Source organism: Capsicum annuum, chromosome 3 (assembly GCF_002878395.1).
Source record: "Capsicum annuum cultivar UCD-10X-F1 chromosome 3, UCD10Xv1.1, whole genome shotgun sequence".
NCBI classification, from domain to species: Eukaryota; Viridiplantae; Streptophyta; class Magnoliopsida; order Solanales; family Solanaceae; genus Capsicum; species Capsicum annuum.
The window spans coordinates 114,027,747-114,047,984 of NC_061113.1; the positions used below are offsets into that span (position 1 = coordinate 114,027,747).

Here is a 20,238-nt window from a genome sequence, read left to right on the forward strand (position 1 = left end):
TTGATTCATTGCTAGGTCATGAACTCAATTCATCCACATTTAGTTATCATCTTGGAACACTATCAGATCCTATTGAAGTTCCTCTTTGCTGGTCACTTTGATAATTAGGTTTTCTCAAAAGAGGGCTGCTTTGAATTCTATCTCCATTGGAATTTGGGTTTACGGGAGATCCTCCTCCTTTGATTTGCTAGACTTCTTCATCTAACCCTAAAGAGCAATCGGCTTGGGTCGGGCATAGAATTAATTTTACTGTCTACAATCGTTTGCGACATTTGCTATGATTGTGCTGGGTCCCCCATTTTTTTTCTTTGGGTTGTGAGTTATTTGGCATGTTTACAAAGATCCCATCATTGGTCTTTTATTATCTCTTAAATTCTTAGTAGATTTGGATTTTGCATTAAGACCGATTGGTCTCTATAACGTGTGTGTTTGTTATCTCCGGAAGTGGAAAAGATTGATGCTGCCTTCTATCTACTTCAACATCTTTTTTCTTCATCCCCTCTGTGACATTAGGAGTTCAATGGGTATCCAAATTCCAATCATGTTGTGCTGCCATAGCCCTCAGTTGGCCTACTTCCATCATTATTTTAGTTGATAGGTTCTTCAGTCTTGTGTTCTCTTTGTTTCTAGAAATCGGCCATACCTATTGTCGTTTTTCACAGTATAGTAAGTCTGACCATCTGGATCTTGATTCAACCTACTATGAGGATCTCATATTCAGCAACTTAATAAATTCAAAGGGCAAACCTATGTTGCTCGGACGCAATGCAAGTATCTCAAACGAGTGTCGATCAAAAGGCTGGATTTGCCATCATGTGAATTTTGAGATTCGAGCATATGTATCCGAGTGCAGATACGGGTGCTAATTTACTACTAATAAATATTTAAGAATTTAAGAATAATATACATGCCTATTAGTTATTTAAAATTGTTGGAGAAGTAACTTTTTTTTTGGGATTTAAAGGTGATTTAAATCCAAAATTCTTAATTAAGTTAAACGAAATATGTCTATGTAATTACAAATTGCTAATATATCATATAATAATCTGAACAGAATAGTACTTATTTTTTGTTAAAAAAATTGGTTATATCATTCTCTATTTATGCTTCTTGAGCTTCGTTAATGACTAGAAGCGAAAATCATTTGTGCTTGAAATAATTGTCTTTAATAACTAGATAGCAAAAAGTATTTGCGGTAGCAAACAAGTATTTTTGGTAAAATTTAAAGTCGCTGTAAACACTTAAATGTTTTATTTATAAGTTGTGTTGGATGAAAGCAAAGTGATCTTGGTACTTTATGTGGATATATATGAGATTATTCTATATTTCTTGGCAATAGGTTTAGTCCAAAGCATCCAAGATAGACTGACAAAATCTAGTGTGAATCCCACACCACACCGAGGTTTTTTTTTTCTTTTTTGAAACTGGTAAGTATTTTATTCCTCAGCATATCTAATGCTGGCCACCTCCAAAAAGTGTCAATTGCAGGCTTTCCTATCAGGTCTATAATCTGATCTACATCTACTATACAAAGCTCTTTACACCAAAAAAGTAAAGATACCAAACAATTCCAATTAACCTTATGTATGAAATTGGATCTATCTTCAAAATATCTATCATTTCTTTCCTTCCACACTGACCAACATATGCATGATGGTATTAGCTTCCACCATCTCTTTTGACTGTTGCTGCCTCCTCTCCTAACCCCGCAACTCAACAGATCTGAAGTATGCTCTGGCATTGTCCATTTTAAGCTTGTGGTATTGAGAAACAAATTACAGACTTGAGCAGTGAACTTGCAATGCAAAAAGAGGTGATTATTTGTTTCCCCTGTCAAATTGCACAAAAAGTATCTAGGAACTAGGTGTCTGCCCTTTCTCTGAAGTACTTCCCGTGTCAAGCAAGCCCTCTTAATCACTAGCCAAGTGAAGCATTTCACTTTTGTAGGTATGTCACTATTCCAAAAGTATTTCCAGTGACACTTACGACCCCCATCCATAACCTGCATGCTTCCTATAAGCACTACCAACTGGGAAAAGGCCATCTTTGCTATGCTTCTACCACAATTTGTCTGTGGCAGTGGTGTTGATACTTACTCCACCAAGTTTCCCCAGTAATTCTGCCGCCTTATCTACCTCCCAATCTTTTAATAGCCTTCTAAAAGTCATGTCCCACCTTTGTTCTGTTCAGCAATCACTTACATTTGCATCAGGATTTGCAGAAATTCTAAATAAATCTGGGAATAGATCTCTAAGGGGGGACTGTTCTATCTAAGCATCCTTCCAAAATTTGGTTTTACTACCATTTCCCACTTTTATGTACGAATTTTCCTCCAATTGTGGCCATAGATTTCTAATTGTTCTCCATACTCCCACACCATATGGTTCTAATGTGGTCTCTGTACACCAAGGGTTAAGCTCACCATACTTGGTTATCACCTTCTTCCAAAAAGCTTCCCCCTCCTCAGTGTCTCCAGAGCCATTTCTTCGAAAGGCTTTCATTCTGTAGTCTCAAGTTTTTGATGCCCAAAACCCCCTCTATATTTGTTGAGAAGTGCAGTTTTCCAGTTTACTAAACTCTATAGCCTTTATCTTTCCAGTTTACTAAACTATAGCCTTTATCTTCTTTGTTCTCTTGCCATAAGTATTTCCTCCTTAACTTCTCTAATTTTTTTACCACCTTAACTGGGATTGGGAATAAGGACATCACATAGGTAAGCAAGTAATCAAGAACAAAAATTTATAAGAATCCATTCCCACCCACCCCCCCCAGAAAGATACTGAGCCTTCTATCTAGACAACTTCTTTTCAGTTTTCTCCAAAATGCCATCTCTGATATCCAAGGCTTTGTGTTTGCTTCCCAATGGCATGCCCAAATAGGTGGTAGGCAATTGCTCCACCCTACACCCAAGAATGCCTGCCAACTGTTGAATCTGCGGAACCTTATTCACCGGAAAAAGATCCCCAATTTGTTTTCAATCCGGACACAATTTCAAACAAAACCAAAATCACCCCAATATAACAAATCTGCTCCTACTTTAAAACCTCTGATCCACCTGTTTTGTGCTGTAATTCTCATCATCAAATTCCTCCATTGCCAGGATAACCGAAAAGGGGAAAGAGTGTCACCTTGTCTCAACCCTTTTCTGATTCAAAAAAACCCACAGGTTCTCCATTCACAAGAACAGAGAACTTCACAGTTTTAATGCAAGCCTCGATCCACTTCAGCCATCTGCACCCAAACCCCATCTGCCTGAGAGTATTCAGAAGGAATGACCAATTTACATGGTCGTAAGCTTTTTGTATATCTAATTTGCACATTGCACCGGGACTTCCCTCCTTTATTCTGGAATCAATGCATTCACTTACATTGAATGCTGCATCCATTATTTTTCTCCCCTTCACAAAAGCCATCTGATGTTTGTTAATCAATTTTCACACTACCTTTTCTAATCTTTCAGCCAACAACATAGCAATGATCTTGTAAACAGCCCGTACTAGACTGATTGGTCTGAAATCCTTCCAATTTGAGGCTCCAGGTTTCTTTGGAATTAGGGCAAAAGTAGCATTAAAGCTCTTCTTGAAGGCATGATTGGAATGGAAAAACTGGGCTGTTTTGATAATGTCTTCCATCAAAAGAGCCCAGAAAGTTTGGAAGAAAACCATTGGATATCCATCAGGTCCAGGTGCTTTCTCCTTTGCACACTGGTTTAAGCACTCCAAAATTTCTTCACCCTTAAAAGGTCTCTGTAACCTCACATGCTCTTCATCAGTGATCCTTGGTTCATTCAGCAATCTCAAATCAGGTCTCCAGTATAAATCTTGATAGAATTTCTGTACTGACTCTTTAATCTTGGTCTGATCTTTAGTGATAACTCCCTCCACCTCCAGTTGTTCCATTAAATTGTACCTTTTTATGTGAGGTTGCAATTCTATGGAAAAAATTATTGTTATTGTCCCCTTGTTTTGGCCATTGGATTCTAGATCTCTGCTTCCATGCTCTCTCTTAAATTTTATTGTCCCCTTGTTTTGGTCGTTGGTTTTCTAGATCTTTGCTTCCATGCTATCTCTTCCTTTTTTGCCACTTCTTTAAACTCCATACCCAAGTCTCTCTTCTGTATCAGTTCATCATAAGTGAGTGGCCTCTGTTGAATTTCTTCCCAACTTGAGATTTAATTGAGAATATCTTCCTTCTTTTGTTTCCAATTGCCCTTGTTCTTGCTCCATTCTTTTAGTTTCACTTTCAACATTTTCAGTTTTTCAGCCAAAATATAACGAGGTCTACCATTTACATTAAAAGACTCCCACCATTCTTTGACTTTCTCTTTGAAACCTTCCACTTCTAACCACCATGTCTCAAATTTAAAGTAAGACTTTGTCCACCCTTCATCTCCACAAGACGGAACTTTAGGATTATGATCAGAAGCGATCGTAGGAAGACAAGTCTGACTAATCTGAGTAAAATCCCCCCTCCACACACACACCACTCCACACAGTGAAGAAATCTGTCGATTCTGGAAGCACACCTGTGTTCCTCCCATCTTTTCCATGTGAAGGATCCTCCAAGTAAAGGAGGGTCCACCATCTCTAAATTTTCAATGCAGGAAGAGAACTCTACCAGGACACTAGTTAATCTGTGACAATTTGTTCTTTCCGGGGCGGGGGGAGGTTACTGTGTGACATTAAAATCCCCGCAAACTACCCATGGGCCAGCAATGTTATTCTTCAGTTTATTAGCTGCTGCCATATCACTCTTCTGGTTATTCTATTGCTGCTTGCATAGATTGCTGTGATGTACCAGTTAAAACCATCATTGATCCCAGAGAATCTCCCAGTTATGCATTGGCTTCCGTCCAGAATCAATTCCCCATTCCAGATTCTCCTATCCTATTAAATTATGATTGCCCCACTACTTCCCTAAGCCTCCTTCTTTAGAACCCCCACCCACCTATTACTCCAGATGCTTTGCAGAATGTCTATTGTTGCCTCTAGTTTAGTTTCGACCAAAACTATTACATCAGCCCCCCACTGTTTCAATAGATTTCTCACAACCTCCCTCTTGCTCTCCCCATTTAAACCCCAAACATTCCAAGAATGAATTTTAACTCTCATTGTTGTTTCAGAGAGAGAATTCTCCCGCTGGATCTTGTCTCTCCGTCTTTAAATTTCATGTCGAAAAATAAGTTCATGACTTCTTTTGGGACTATACTATTAGCACTGTTGACCTTCTGGTCCTCCCATTTCTCTCCTCTGATCCAGCTTCACCACCAAAGCATATGCTTCTTTTCTGCACCCCTTAAGATCAACTCCAAATATTTGACTCAAACTTATCATGTTCATTTGGAACCAGTAGCATTAGCTTCAATATCTTCCTCTTGAAAGCTGTTGGCAATTTGTATTGGGACAGGATCTGATTCTGCATACATGACCACCAAGGCATCAGAGTAGTCCATCACCTCCTCTATTCTCTGTTTTTTGCTTGAGTAAGCTTTCTGACTTGCAAAGTTCTTTTTTTCCATTGATTTTCCTGGTTGCTCCTCCTTTTTCTTCTTCCCCAACCAACTTCCACCTTCATATTTTCCCCATGCAGAGCTCAATTTCTTTCTATCCATCGAAGTTTACAAAATTGCAGTCTTCAGAATATTTAGTCACTTGAATAACCTATGTAAAAGGTTCTGTGAATGACCTTCTAAAGTAACTTGGGCCTGATTGATTTGTTGATCGAGGGAGCTCTCTAAATTCTGTTGAGGTTGAATTGGGCTTTTGCTTTAGTGAGCCCAATAGAGTTACTATTAGGAAAACTTCATTCATAAGTCCCACATGATTCAACTTCACGTGAGAATACTGGGGCCCGCACAGTCAACTTGAGAATTCAAATCAGGCACATGCCTAGCCACGTGACACCGCCCGCTAAGATTTCCTCTTCCTTGTATACATCGAACTCTGCTATTACTTTCTGTCTGCATATTCCCTGTTTTTATGTATAGCTTCTGACCGTTGGTCAAAGCTCTAAATCGGACGACAATCTGGAACCACCATATCTTCAGCAGTCGTCTTCTTCACGTGCCTTTTCCGGTAAATCCCCAACAACTCACACCATATTGGAAGGGAATATATAAACTCACCGTCGACCACTTCGACAGTCGTCGAAATTTTTTCCCTTGGTCCCTGTACCCTAATCCTTGCCTATCTCAGGTGGTTTTTTAACTTGTCTCGTTCTCGTTCTCTAGCCAACCTCCACATTTGTCGCCGATTTCTCTCATCGTCATTGAGTTCCACAAGTGAAGGGGAAGACCCAACACTCTGATCCAGAGCCACTCGAACCTGAAAGATTCCGGCACCGCACCTTTTATCGGCGACCACCACTCCAAGTTGAGTTTTTGACCTTGTTTTCGCCAATCACCCATGAGAATTTATTCCGCGTCTCTTCTCGAATGAAACTCGAACAGGAAGAGGAAGCCATTCATGTCATACACCTGGAGATTAAGAATTCCTTTCCATGTTTGGTTAGCCCACCTCCTCACATTGTTTCGGGTAGGGGCTTCTTCTCCACCGGTGAATCGACCTATCAAACATCTGCGTAACAGAGCATAATCCCCCCGAGGGCGATTCTCCTCTAGAGGCTTGTTTTGTATTTGCTGGTCCCATTTGATACTTTTAATTGCTCCGTTGTAGTTCCTTTTTCCGGTAAAAGCTTTACTGATTAAGCCTCCAGATGTAGTAGTTTCCTCCTTTGTACTTGAGATAGCATTAATGAAGTCCTCAATTTTTTCAGCGAGTCTCCCCCATTGTTTTTTGGGATGATAATAATAGTTCTATTGTGACCTTTGACTGCTACAACTGAGATAAATGTACCATATTTATTGAACTTTTGGTTGCAATAAATGAAAGTAGATGCATCCCTACATCTCCACGACTTAAAGCTCTTTCCTTTGTTGTCAGTAGCTTCGCGAAATCTCTTACAAAGCCATAAAAGGGACCCCTTGCTCAGAGTCATCCTTCTCATTGAGGGTTTCGTACTCTCCACCCAATCATACCAGTATCCTGTCTCAGAGAAGGATGTTGTGAGATCATGACTTACTCCCCATACAAAAGAATATTGTCCATCTCGGAGATGGAAAAAGATGGAGAAAAAGAGGTTAGAACAGAAGGGATCGGCTCCGGTGGTGTAAAACCACCGGAGAGGAGTTCAGAAACCCTGAAGGGGCTTCGCAAAAATTATCTTGGAATCTGTGTTTTTCCAAAGGGATATTTTCTTAGTAAAAGACTGAACATATAGCAAATATAAGACTTATGTTTATCTCAGGTACATAAATCGTGTTTACGGTAAATGTGCAAATTTTTATCAAGGGGTGTCCGGAAAGCACATAATATCTTGCTTGAAGTACGCCAAACCCAAATTATGTTGGATGACGCAATTCCGGAAAAGACTATGAAGGATCTGGCAGCATAGATTGTGGAACTCTTTGACTAAGTTGGAGCTGTAAAGCCCCTAAAGCTTACTTTATCTATTATTATAAAAGGAAGAACGAGGTAGCCAAAATTACATATATAGAAGTTGTCTCCTTAAATCTCTTGAGCAAATAGGAACTTAACTAAGAACATTTCACAATATAAGCAAAGGTTCTTTATAAGCTATACCAACTACCTGGGCTTTTGGCTTAGTTGTTGTTATTAAGTCTGAGTATAGATAAGTGAGAAATTTGGATGACCTTCAGTTTTTTGAGAAACTTCAAGTCATTAAAAGGTAAATATTTACCACTATTGGAATGAGTTGAGACTGAATAAAGTGACATACATATGTGATTCATCTGGTTATCAAAAAAAAAAAAGTATATGTGATTCACCTTGGCAGCCACGAGTTATTTGGGATAGAGACGTAATTGTAGTTTATTCAAGTAGCAGTTCCGTTTTCTGGTGTCTTTTGTTATTCTAGTAGAGGAAATGAACTCTTTGCCCATCTATGTAGGGATGGGGCCATGCAGCCTTTGCAGAAGCTGTAACCTTTTTTTGATTTTCCAGGGAGTCACTGTTGCCGGTGCGGTTTTGAGTGTGAAAACTTCTCTGGTCTCTTCACCTGCGCAAGCATCGGTATGGTTTACTTCTCTTTCCTTTTTCTTTTCCCCTTTGGCCATTTGGGATTTGTTAGATGGGAAGATTTGACCATACTCTGTTACACATCTTTTCTTCGAGTGCTACTAGCATAGGCGGGGTGTTTATTTGGAAATCTAGAAATATTTTTCTGACTTTTAGCTATTTTCTTGAAGCTTGATAAAGTAATTTTTATCATGTAGAATTGATAACTTGGTACTCTTTGTTTTGTTTTTATATGCATTTTTGAATTGATTTTCCTCTCCTGCATTTGTTCCAATTTTGTCATTCACTGCTTAGAAGTTTTATTTCATTAGATGCTTAGTGCAATGGATGTCCTTTGGAAAAATTTCAAATATAATTAGGATTATGAGCGCAATTCTTCTATTAATCTTTGAATATAAGTGGAGAATAATTTTTCAGAAATAATTCGCATTATATCCATCTTTTTCCATTTAATAAAAATAGGATGAATCATTTTATTTGTCATGGTAATGGGTTGGAAAGAAAATGTTGCATCTGTTAAACAACTTATTTCAGGCTAATACAACATGAAAGAAAAGCAGCTTAACCACTTCCATTGTGAAGAGATACGGTGTCCGTTTTTTTTCATGAAAGTTTCTTGCTTCATCTAGGTTTTCTCCACCGAGTAACTATTGGAAAACTAGTTAGCTTACAACATTAGGTGTATCAATTCATACAACTGTAGCTTATTTCCGATGGAAGAATTTTGGTTAATGATTGAACTTTTTAGAAGCTCAACTGTCGGTGCACCTTCTCTTGTATTGAGTTTTTAAAAGTTCGACCTCTTTCATTTTAAGGGAGGATTGTTCTGAGAAAGCAACAATTTTATTGATGAGAATTCCATTTACAAGTAGTACAAGGCTAAGTTCCGTAAACACTTCACTTACACCCGCGTCGACACGACTTGGGTGTGGGATCCGTACTGGTTATGGTCCATCGATTTTGGGTACTTTGACAAAATTGATTGAGAAATTTGAGAAAAATACAACGATTCTTAAAAGGCGAGATGGTCTACTGGACTCTTTTACTTGTTTGAGTTGGTAAAGTGAACACTTCTACTTAGTCTTTTGTCATCTGAACCCTTTAACCCATCAAAACACAAGATTTTAAACCCCTTCTACCATGTGTGTGATTCACTCGCCTTAAAATTAATTACACGTCATATCCACGTCACATAAATTAATGTCACGTCATAAGTATATTCATTAATTACTTTTTAAATTACTAATCAATAATATTATATAAAAAAACAAAATAATAAATTAAAATATTATTATTTTGGGGCTTCCAATAAGACAGATCTGGTCCTCAATGGGTCATGTAGGAAATGTCATTGGGTCGGGTCATGCCCGATTTGTGGCAAATGGAGCAGCTGAATGAGAGAGTGATGTTGACCAAGTGTTTTGGACGGCGAAAGGCGACAAGGTCCTGCCTCGCCACGCGGCGAGGCGAGCGGCGAGCGAGCGCCTTTTGAATGTACAACGACAATTGATATAAAAAAATTAAAATAATATATAAATGATCAAAATTTCAATAACACTAATATATTTGGAAATATTTCAAGTCAAGAATTACAAATAGATAGTAGATAGATACTAAAAGTCTAGAACTTGAATGACTCAACAATCCATTATCCATAAAACAAGTAATACTAAAACCTTAAAGTTTATTGAGATGCCATTGAAATTGAAATAACTGTTAATAATCAAGACATCAAGTCATTTAATTAGTATATTACTATCATACTATGTTAATTGAATTCTATATAAGTTATTAAAAAAGAAATTACATAATAAGACTACAAGGCACAAGCTTACTGTTACAGTAACAGTGTTTAAATCATTAAGACAAGTTCACTGTTACAGAATACAGTGGAAGGAAAATAGAAGAAGAAGAGAAATAAGGAAGAAAAAAAAAGCACCAAAGTACAAGCCTAATTGCTGGATTAAGAAGAAGAAGAAGGAAGAAAAAAAAATAGAAATCAATAGTTCACTGGCTCACTGCTTACTGAAGTCGCCAGTGTATGTCGCTGGAGTAGTCGCCGGTCGCCAGAATCAAATTTGTGAGATGGATGGTAGCAGCCGCAGTCATCACTGAGCAAGTTGGTAGAGCAAAAATGTGTAAATAAACCCTAAAATTAGTTTATATACCGAAAATCCTAATTTAAAAAAAAATAATTAAAAGGCGACGCCATTGTCGCTTCGCTGCCTCGCCTCGCCATGTCGCCTTTCTCGCAAAGGCGATGCCTTTTGATTTTCGCAACGCCATGACCTGAAGAGGCGACCAGGCCTCGCCTCGCCATTTGCCATTGGCGACGTGGCGAGCGCCTCTTACAACACAGTTGACCAGGTACTTTGTCATGAAATTTTGTTTCAAAATTTAGTCATAAAGACAAAAATCACAAGTCTGACAAAGACAAAAAGAAAAATTAACCAATGGCCATGGATGAGTTAGCACTTAGCTTTTGTGCTTGTTATACTGTTATCAGTTCTAAGCCGGGGGTCTATCGGAAACAACCTCTCTATTTCACCTGAGGTAGTAGTATGGTTTGCGTACACTCTACCCTCCCCAGACCCCACTATGTGGGAATAAACTGGGTATGTTGTTGTTGTTGGCCATGGATGAGTTAGTTTGAATGCCGATGTCTTTAATGTTTTTCAATCGTGAAAGGAATGTTAAACTTTTTTTATTGAAAAAAAAATCAGTGAGTTTTTTGCTTTAAAGTGATGGAGAAAAGGAATAGAGAAACAGAAAGGGTGTTTGGATTATCGAAAACAAACTAATTTTGTGTTTTTTTTTTCCCAGTCATTGTTACTGTGGAGAAAGGGAGAGAGAGTTGGGTGCGGTGGGGTGAAGAATATGAACAGTAGGGTACGGGGAAGAAAAAGGTGGGGGGGGGGGGGGGGGGGGGTGGTGGAGAGGTGGTTGGTGGGTTGAGGGGGGCGGGAGTTTCGTATTTTTTTTTCTTTAATTTTTTTTTATAATTTTAATATTATTTTAATATAAATATGTTGTTTCACTTGCTCCTACACGAGTGACTACACGCGACATATCCAACTCAGCCATTTTAATGCCGCATAGGCTCAGTAAATGATAAGATGGATTTAAAATATTGAGTTTTGTTGAGTCTAGGGATTCAATTGACAAAAGGTTGAGTAGGAGGGTCCAGAATACAAACTCATACAAGTAAAAGGGTCCAATAGACCATTTCGCCTTCTTAAAATCAAAACAAATGATAGGTGAAATCATAATTTAGACATGTGCTTTTTTATCATTAAAAGATATTTGTACTATAAAGTATGCAACCAGAAGGTACTTTGCAGGTATCTTCAGCTCAATATCATTGTTGAATGTGCAAACTCAAGAAGTCTTATCATGACCTCTATATCATTTGCCATAGCCACGTTACACCAAAATATATTAGGAGATGCATTTGTACTTAATAATGATTGCAGATTCGGATTTGCTCTGAAAGATTCGTGCATTCTTTTCCTTCCAAATAGCCCACCATAATTTAGGTATATTTTGTAACTCTATTTTAAATATTTGAATTATTTTTAGCCGGGCACAAGCGCCAGTACGCATACTTAGATCTGCACCCGCGAATTTTATAATTCAGATCCTGAAGGATCTACACCCACATCATACCCACACCTATATTGGATACCCGCACCTGAGTTTGAGCAGCTTATGTATTAAATTAACTAAAAATCAAAAGTTCCCAATGAATCCATATGAGAGCTGATATATCTACATTCCATGTCCTGCGTTTCCTCTCCTCCTTCTAGTGGCCAGCTGTTTAGCATGTTCTATGTTCCTGACATTTACATTGTCCACTGTATGCCTAATCAGCTCAATACTTTACGGAACTGTGTAACAGCTTTACAATGTAGTGTGAAATGGTCGACATTCTCTCTCTAGTGTCTCCACATGATCTTCATCTCCTTCTGCTGGGTTGATCTTTAGTTTTGGTTTCTTTTCTAGTGTATCATAAAAACCCACGATCTCTAAATTATGTGATTTTTAATATTATTATTTTTTGTACCCTAAGTAGGGTAGCATGCATTTTCAAAGAAGCAACTCCTTTGTCCTCTTTTAAATATTGTGATGATATCCTTCCAACCAGTCATGGTTGAAGAAGAACTGTAGCCTAAAGACAGATATTCTCTTCACGTAAGTACGGAAGATATCTGCCCTCTTATCTTGTTTTACACTATTGTAGTTAATGATATGCATTCTATTACCTTAATAAAGAGAATGGTATGTATCCTGCATCTTACCATTTATGGTTGAGTACACTCTCAACTCTTAACAACAAATACTTTTCCCTTTTGTACTTTTGAGAACACAAATGTTTCAAGGAAATATAGCGCCTTTTTGTCATCTTTTTTTTTTTTTTTTTTTTTAAATTGGTAACTTTGTTTATTCCTCAAACAGTATTAAGCTGAACTAACATATTTTTATGTTATGAAGATGTGTGTTCTACGGTTAATTGTTGAAGACACTGAAACCTAAAGTAAAAAACTCATATTTTTCTGGAAAATTGATACACACACATGATATTATATATATACCTGCCACTTCCCATCAACATGTACCAGGTAATCGTCCACCAAAGCTAGTACAAATGGAAAATATTGGTATGTTTTAAATATGGGAATGTATTAAGAGACAAATTTCCCTGCAGGTAGGGACGTCTACTTCTCAAGGTTTTGTTAGGAGGTAATATATAGCATGTGCATATTGGTTTTTATGATGCCACTCTGAAACTGACCATTCAAAACCCCAAATACACAAATATTTTAGCTGTAGGATCTCTAGTCCTCTTTCCATTTCTCACAAAGCTCTTTGATGCTGGTAGAATATGAGTAGGAATAAGAATTGTATACAGCGTCTTACTTGGAAAAGGATCGTAATGTTAGTATCCTAGTTGGAAAAGGAGTCTAATGCAGTGTCTATAAATGGGATCTCAATGTAATAATTTAGAAACAACACAATTCAATAACATTTTCTCCTTTATTTCTCACAGACGCAATTGTTAAATTGTCTAATGTAGCGTCTATAAATGAGATCTCAATGTAATAATTTAGAAACAACACAATTCAATAACATTTTCTCCTTTATTTCTCAGAGACGCAACTGTTAAATTGTCTTCAAAGAGACCATTATTCACCTTTCTCATATTAATGCAAACCTTGTCCCTCCCATCTTTGAAAACTAAGGTATTTCGAGGAGAAAATATTGATCAAATAGAGAATTCTCCGAAGGAGATATAAGAAAAAGGACCGAGATAGAGATTTCTATATACAAGGTATTCTACTTGTCCAGATTTCTTCGTCGATTTTGGTCAAAGTACCAAAAATTGGTTGACCAGAGCCTGTTCGGATCCCATACTCACATCCAGGGTGTGAGGGTGTGACTCTGAAAGTGAAGAGTGATAGCAACTTAGTCTTGTACTTCTCAAAGCTTTGCGAGGAGGTGTAGCATGTGTATATTAGTTCTTATGATGCCGATTCCTCAAACTGACTTTCGAAAACCCCAGCAAACAAATATTTCCCCTAGGATCTCTCACCCTTTTTTCCCTTGCCCACCATAGCTCTTTGACACAACTGTTGAATTGTGTCTCTGAAAACACTATTATATTATTACCTTTTCCAACATTTCTGATGTTAACGCAATGCAATTTTTTTTCTTGTTTCATTGGCAGACAGTAAAGGTGGAGACCCGTTCTTCCAAGTTTACAGGGTTTCCTTGCTCACATTACATTATCAACGTAGAGAACTAATGGATGGTTTGCTTTCCAGGTGGCTGTAACATCTTCAGCACATCAAGCTGCTAGTATTGAGGATCTGGCTGATGAAGCAGCATCACAGGATAGTAGCTCTGAAACAGTTGTTAGGACCCCACCTCCTAAAAGTAGTGCAGTTTCTACTACTGCTCCAACAACGCCTGCTGGGTGTCATGCAACCCAGGGTACGGACCATGCTTCAACCTGAAAGCTTCTCTTATACATCAACTAGTTTCTTTATTTGTCTGCTTAACTTCTGGATGTGGTTTCTTGGAACATGCAGGTGCTGCTGCTGCTGCTGCTTTGTCTCCAACTAGCATGTCAAATGCAATAAAAGAAGACGATTTGACAAGTTTCCCAGGCCGAAAACCTTCCCCGGCCCTTAGCGATACTGCTTTAAGGGGTGTTAGTAGAGGTGCTCTATCTAACCAATCCATGGCTAGTGTTGCACTTGGTTCTGCTGGTTCAGTTACTGGTAATGGAGGTCTTGGAGCTATTCCTTCTGCTTCTGAAGTCGCAAAGAGAAATATCTTAGTTTCGGAGGAGAGGCTTGGAAGTAGCGGCATGGGACAGCCTTTGGTATCCCCTCTGGCTAACAGAATGATGATGTCACAAGCAGCTAAGGCTACAGATGGAAATGGTGTTGCTGATGGGGCAAATCTCAGTGATGCTACGACCATGACTGGTAGAGTTTTCTCTCCTTCTGTTGGTCCTGGTATGCAATGGAGGCCTGGCAGTTCCTTTCAGAATCAAAATGAAGCGGTATGTTTTCCAAGATCACCAATTAAATTTGTACCTATCAAATGCAAAAAGTTCAAAATAAAAGTAATTAGCCTATCAAATTTGTACTCCTGCATTCCTGCTGTACTCTGTTTTATATTCCTTATGGGTGCCGTATCTATGTTATGTCATCTGCTTCTGTGCTGTACTATGTGTTTGTGTGATATCTCGTGACTTGAGCCGGGGGTCTTTCGGAAACAGCCTTTCTACTTCATCAGAGGTAGAGGTATGGACTGCGTACATCTTACCCCTCCCAGACCCCACTAAGTGGGAATACACTGGGTTTGTTGTTGTTGTTGTTGTTGTAGCCTATCAAATTTGTCACTAAATGCTGAAATATCCTCAAAAGCTATTCTTGATCTTGCTATCTGCTTTACCCGTTGAAAAATGCTTTAATTTTGTTTCTTTGTTCCTATGCAATTGTACTGTGTTATATTTTGAAACTATGAGCACCTCATCCTTGTTGAAATAAAATCTTTTTGCCTAAGTTGATGCAGGATGCTGCCACGACGAAAATCTGACTCAATATATTGACTGCTTTAAGAATTCTAACGATATGTCATGGGATGATCTCAAGTGTGTTTAAAGTTTTTGTTTCTTTTTTATTTCATAACATACTTTAGGGTGTGTGCTGTTACTGCAATTTAATCTTTTCTTTAGGTTTCTATCCTTTTTCCCTAGACTATTATGTATTCAACTGCTTCAACAGGTATAGTTCCATTTCAATGTGTTTCTTGGGCTTTCAGGGCCAATTCCGTGGAAGAACTGAAATTGCACCTGACCAGAGGGAGAAGTTTTTGGAACGATTTCAGCAAGTACAGCAGCAAGGTCAGAGTAATCTTCATGGTGTACCTCCATTTAGTGGAGGAAATCTTAAGCAGTTCTCGTCCCAGCAACCGAATCCACTTTTGCCACAGGTGTTGTTTAATGTCTGTGCATGCTATTTGTTTCTTTTGAGTTAGTTGAATTACCTTGTGTCCCTTCGCTATATGATATTTTGTTACTTCAATGCTATATTTTTCTTAAACTTCTAGCACACCCTTTTTATCTATGCACCTACTCTGTTGTCGACTCCTTGTTTTTCTTGTGGACTTTTCCTTTGTGGAAGGGCCATTAGTTTTTATTAAGATAACGACATCCATATCTGAATGCATATTAGTAAGATGCTATGTTTGGATTTGAATACTGAATGACTAAGACTGTTATTTTCTCAATATCTAAATGCTTATAATTTAGTTTTGTCAAACAATAATAAATGTAAAATACAAATAAAATAATTTATACATTATATCTAAAATTATTAATTTATTATACTGTAAGGTGATAGTTGTATGGTCGAATGGTGGTTGACAATGGTATTGGTGGTTGTGGTGGAGGTGGTTGGTGGTGATGGTCGGTGGTAGTGGCTAGTAGTGATGGTGATGGTAGTTGATAGTAGTGATAATTGTAATGGTGGAGGTGGTTGGTATGGTAGTGATCAGTAGTGGAAAACGGTAGTGGTGGTTGGCAGTGATGGTGGTGGAGGTTGTTGGTACTGGTAGCTGATTGGCAGTGGTTGTGGCTTATGATGTCAGTTATACAGTGGTGTGGTGACTGAGGGTGGTTGTGGAGGTTATTTAAAGATTTCAAAGATGAGTTTTCACCAACGAACCTTCCTAATAATATTAAGACTGCATTCAGAATTTTAATGATTCTGATGCATTCAAACCTTCTGAAGTGGTTAAATCTAAATAAAAACAAATGCACTTAGTGGTTTAGTGGTTTAAGGTCTGAACCATCCAGATTCAGACCTCCATTAAGTGAATACAATTGTGGCGTAAATATTGCTTTTTGATCCAGTGGACTTGTTAATATATGACAACAAATCTTCTACGTAGAAGACAGAAGTGCTGTTACTGTTAAACGCCTGGTATACATCAATAGGAGTCTTTTAGATTGCATTCCGTAGGTTTTACATCAGCTGAGAATATCAACGTTGTTGCATTGTTTTAATACCATAAGAATTTTCTAGTCTGGTAGCCTAGAAGAGGAGACAATCCATTTAACCAAAAAGAGGAAATATAGTGATTTCTTTTGAGAATTAAAGGGAAATAGTGATTGATATACCAACTCGAGAATCTGCTGCTGTCTTTGGGCTTATCACATTTTATTTCTGGTTGCATTGGTTTCCTCCATACTTTTATGCTGGACACTTGGTCTTATTATGTGCTCTTACCTGATTTTATTGTTTCAGTTCAATTCTCAAAGCTCCTCTGTCTCTCCTCAACTTGGACTTGGAGTTGGGGCCCAAGCAGTTGGTATTAACAACTTTGCCTCATCTGCATCTTTGCAGCAGCAATCAGGTTTTAATCCACAGCTTTTGGTGTCAGTATCTGTCATATGATTGCCTTCTGTATCAAACCCGTTTGGGCTGGCCTGAGGTGAAACAAAAATTTAATTTGTGAGGCGTGTCCGATTGGTTTCATTTGATTCCTGCTTCTTTATAAGAAAAGTGAATTACCTTTTTTTATTTATTAATTGAAATTGATCTTTTTTATTTTATTTTAGAATATTAATCTTTTATCTTGTTCTGATTTTGGTTTATCTCATAGACGATGAGAATCATGCACAAAGTTCATCTTTGTACCTACTGTTTCTTTTCTCTGCCTTCCATAGTTCCATTTTGAATTCTTTATTTCTTTTCTTCCAGTTTGATATTCGTTATCTTCCCCTACCTTCTTGATATTAAGAAACACGGTAGTATTAGTTTATCAAGTAACCATATTTCTTAGTTTAAACTTCTTAATTATGTTCCTCGAAAAAGGGAAGCTGATGATAGTAATGTGGAATACATGTGAAGACTGCTTCTACTTTGATTTTCTCTGAATGTTCTTATTTATGGAGATTTGACGAGTGTCTCTGGATTTTCAGTATATTGTTAATTGCCAAGAGTAGATATATTAATATTAGTAGTTGTGTCATTATTCATTATCAATAGTAGAAAGTCTGTCAAAGTCAATGCATGTGCATATTCTTATGTTAAAAAACCAATGTTCATATTGAATTACAACAACAACAACAAACCCAGTGTATTTCCACATAGTGGGGTCTGGGGGTAAGATGGTAAGATGTACGCAGTCCATACCACTACTTCAGGAGAAGTAGAAAGGCTGTCAGAAAGTCAATGTTCATATTGAATTAATTGCTGAAATTTAATTTAAACTGAATGATGTCTTCCAGGGAAAACTGTTAAAAACTTAAAAGATATCAGTAGGTTGTTAAGTGTTGTTGTTTGAGAGAATGAGGCCATTATCTTTTCTTATATGGTTTAGGGAAATTCTTACTTCATGAGCTAGCTAGCTTTTGTGGTGGTTGAGTTAGGACCATGACCCGATTTTTGATCATGTGATAGTATCAGTGTGAGGCTCAACTCAGTTCTTAGTTTATCCAATGCAGGACACCATGTTATGCTGTCCACGATCTAAATGTTCAGTCCTTTGTTATGGTGGGGGGTTAAGTATCCCACAGTGGCTGAGGGATAATAATGAATGAATTTTTTGAGCATTTTTACATCGTAAATAAAATGAACCTGAAGTTTTTTAGCATTCAGAAATCTATTATGTGTAGGATTCAATTCCGCGATAACGAGATTTAATAATTCCAATTCCTGGAAAGCCTAGAAGTACTTTTCCTGTGGTGTGGAAGAAAAGATGTGGAATCAATCATTATACATAAATTCTTCGCCTGATTGTTGGCTTAGTGAACTTTCCTAGCCTGCCTTATGAAGACCATAGCGCAAATAACTTACTGCTATATGCAGGAGTAATGGAAGTAGAATTCGTATGGATCCTCCTGCATTTCAATCTTTTAACTGTTTCCCAGAGATCATTTCATTTATGCAACAACCTTCATTTTGGTCATTCATGGAGGAGTTGTATTTAGTACCTTTAGCCGAGGTTCTATCATAAACAACCTCTCTACCCCCATAGGGTAGGGGTAAGGTCGCGTACACACTACCCTCTCCAGATCCCACTGGTGGGATCATACTAGGTATGTTTAACAAATAAGAAATATCTATTGTTAGCCATTTATGTGGGTTGACTTGGATTACTTAGTGTTGCCCATCTAGGAGGCCAATATGTTTTGGGATGCAGAGCAGCTATTATCGTCCAACTTCCTTACCTAACACAACATTGGGTTTGGACCACGTGGAACCGTAGCAAAGTGGTTGTCTAATCTTTTTGTGGCCTCAAAGCTAACTAATTGTATGCAACAATCTCGAACACTCATGGTTCCAGGATTCACAAAAGTCCGAATTCAGAATGTGCGGTTGAGGTATTAGTAGGTCCTAGAAATTGGCTCTTAACAAAGCGAGGAGTTGGTTTGCACATGGGTGGAATCTCTCTTTCAGAAGGCTACTCCATGACTGGGAAATAAATGAAATTGTCCAAGGTGTGGATGCAAGACCGGTGTGTACAAATCTTGTTCTACAAAAACAACCCATCCTTAACCAACTTGTAGAATTAGAAGAAATTCATGAACAAATGGCCTTGAGTGAAAAAGAGACCTAGTCAAAAGCTGCTTTATTAGTAGAATTTGAGGACATTGCGAAGCATGAGGAGGTTTCCCGATAGGAGCGGGTTGAGTCCATATCGCCGCGGAGGAATAGCCGCATCTGAGCTGATGTATTTACTTCGCAATCCATCCGGTGAACGGTCGCAAGGTCAAGGATTCTTTGGTTTGGGGGTGGGGGGGGGGGGGGGGGGCAAGAACTCTGAAGTTCTTCCACAAAACTACTACTCCCTCTGTCCTATTTTATGTGTTGGCATTTGACCGGGCACGGAGTTTAAGAAATAAGGGAAGACTTGATAATGTTTACCAAATTGTCCTTTATCAAAAAATGTTCTACTATCTTTTTTTTTAATTAAGTGGGACCAATAAGGGTAAAAGTTGAATTGTCTTTAAATAGTTACTAAATTAGGAAATGATGATACATAAAATGGAATGGAGGGAGTATTTTTTTTTGGATAAAGTCTACAAAACTACTATTATATACAGAGGATTTTATAATATTGATGAACTGAATGTTGATGGAGAAATTGTCAAGAACCATGAATGAAGGAAATTATTGACGTCTATCAGATACTCTATAGAAACTGAAACCTGGAGACCAACCGTCAGTATTTACGATGGACACATAATCTCTGAGGAAGAGAATCAGATACTACAAGGGTAGTTTGAAAATCAAGAAATTTGGAGCTTTACTAAACTATGTTCAGAGACCAGGTTCCTGGACGCGATGGTTACACTGTGGCTTTTCATGCGCAATGCTGGGAGGTGATGTTCAGAGACCAGGTTCCTGGACGTGATGGTTACACCGTGGCTTTTCATGCGCAATGTTGGGAGGTGATGATGTGGGTGCTACAGTCAAGAACTTCCATGGCAGATGTTCTTTTGAGAAAAGTTTTAGTGCCACTTATGTGGCTTTGATCCCAAAGAAGGTGGAACCAGGGAGCTGACAAATTTCAGACCTATTACCTTGGTAGATGTGTACAAAATCATCTTCAAAGTGTTGAT

At 38.1% G+C, this 20,238-nt stretch overlaps 1 protein-coding gene across 5 annotated transcripts in view; it reads left to right on the forward strand.

Moving 5' to 3' along the window:
* Nucleotides 1-20,238, forward strand: part of LOC107853072 (general negative regulator of transcription subunit 3) — a 76,135-nt gene that overhangs the window by 28,164 nt on the left and 27,733 nt on the right. For 2 of the 5 annotated variants that reach the window (XM_047408242.1, XM_047408241.1), the window contains exons 8-13: nt 8,022-8,090; nt 13,822-13,830; nt 13,919-14,089; nt 14,185-14,664; nt 15,429-15,599; nt 16,916-17,024. In XM_047408242.1, the coding sequence (XP_047264198.1) occupies nt 8,022-8,090; nt 13,822-13,830; nt 13,919-14,089; nt 14,185-14,664; nt 15,429-15,599; nt 16,916-17,024 (1,009 nt within the window). The remainder of the gene's footprint in view (nt 1-8,021; nt 8,091-13,821; nt 13,831-13,918; nt 14,090-14,184; nt 14,665-15,428; nt 15,600-16,915; nt 17,025-20,238) is intronic. The other 3 variants (XM_016698086.2, XM_016698087.2, XM_047408240.1) reach the window with 2 other exon arrangements.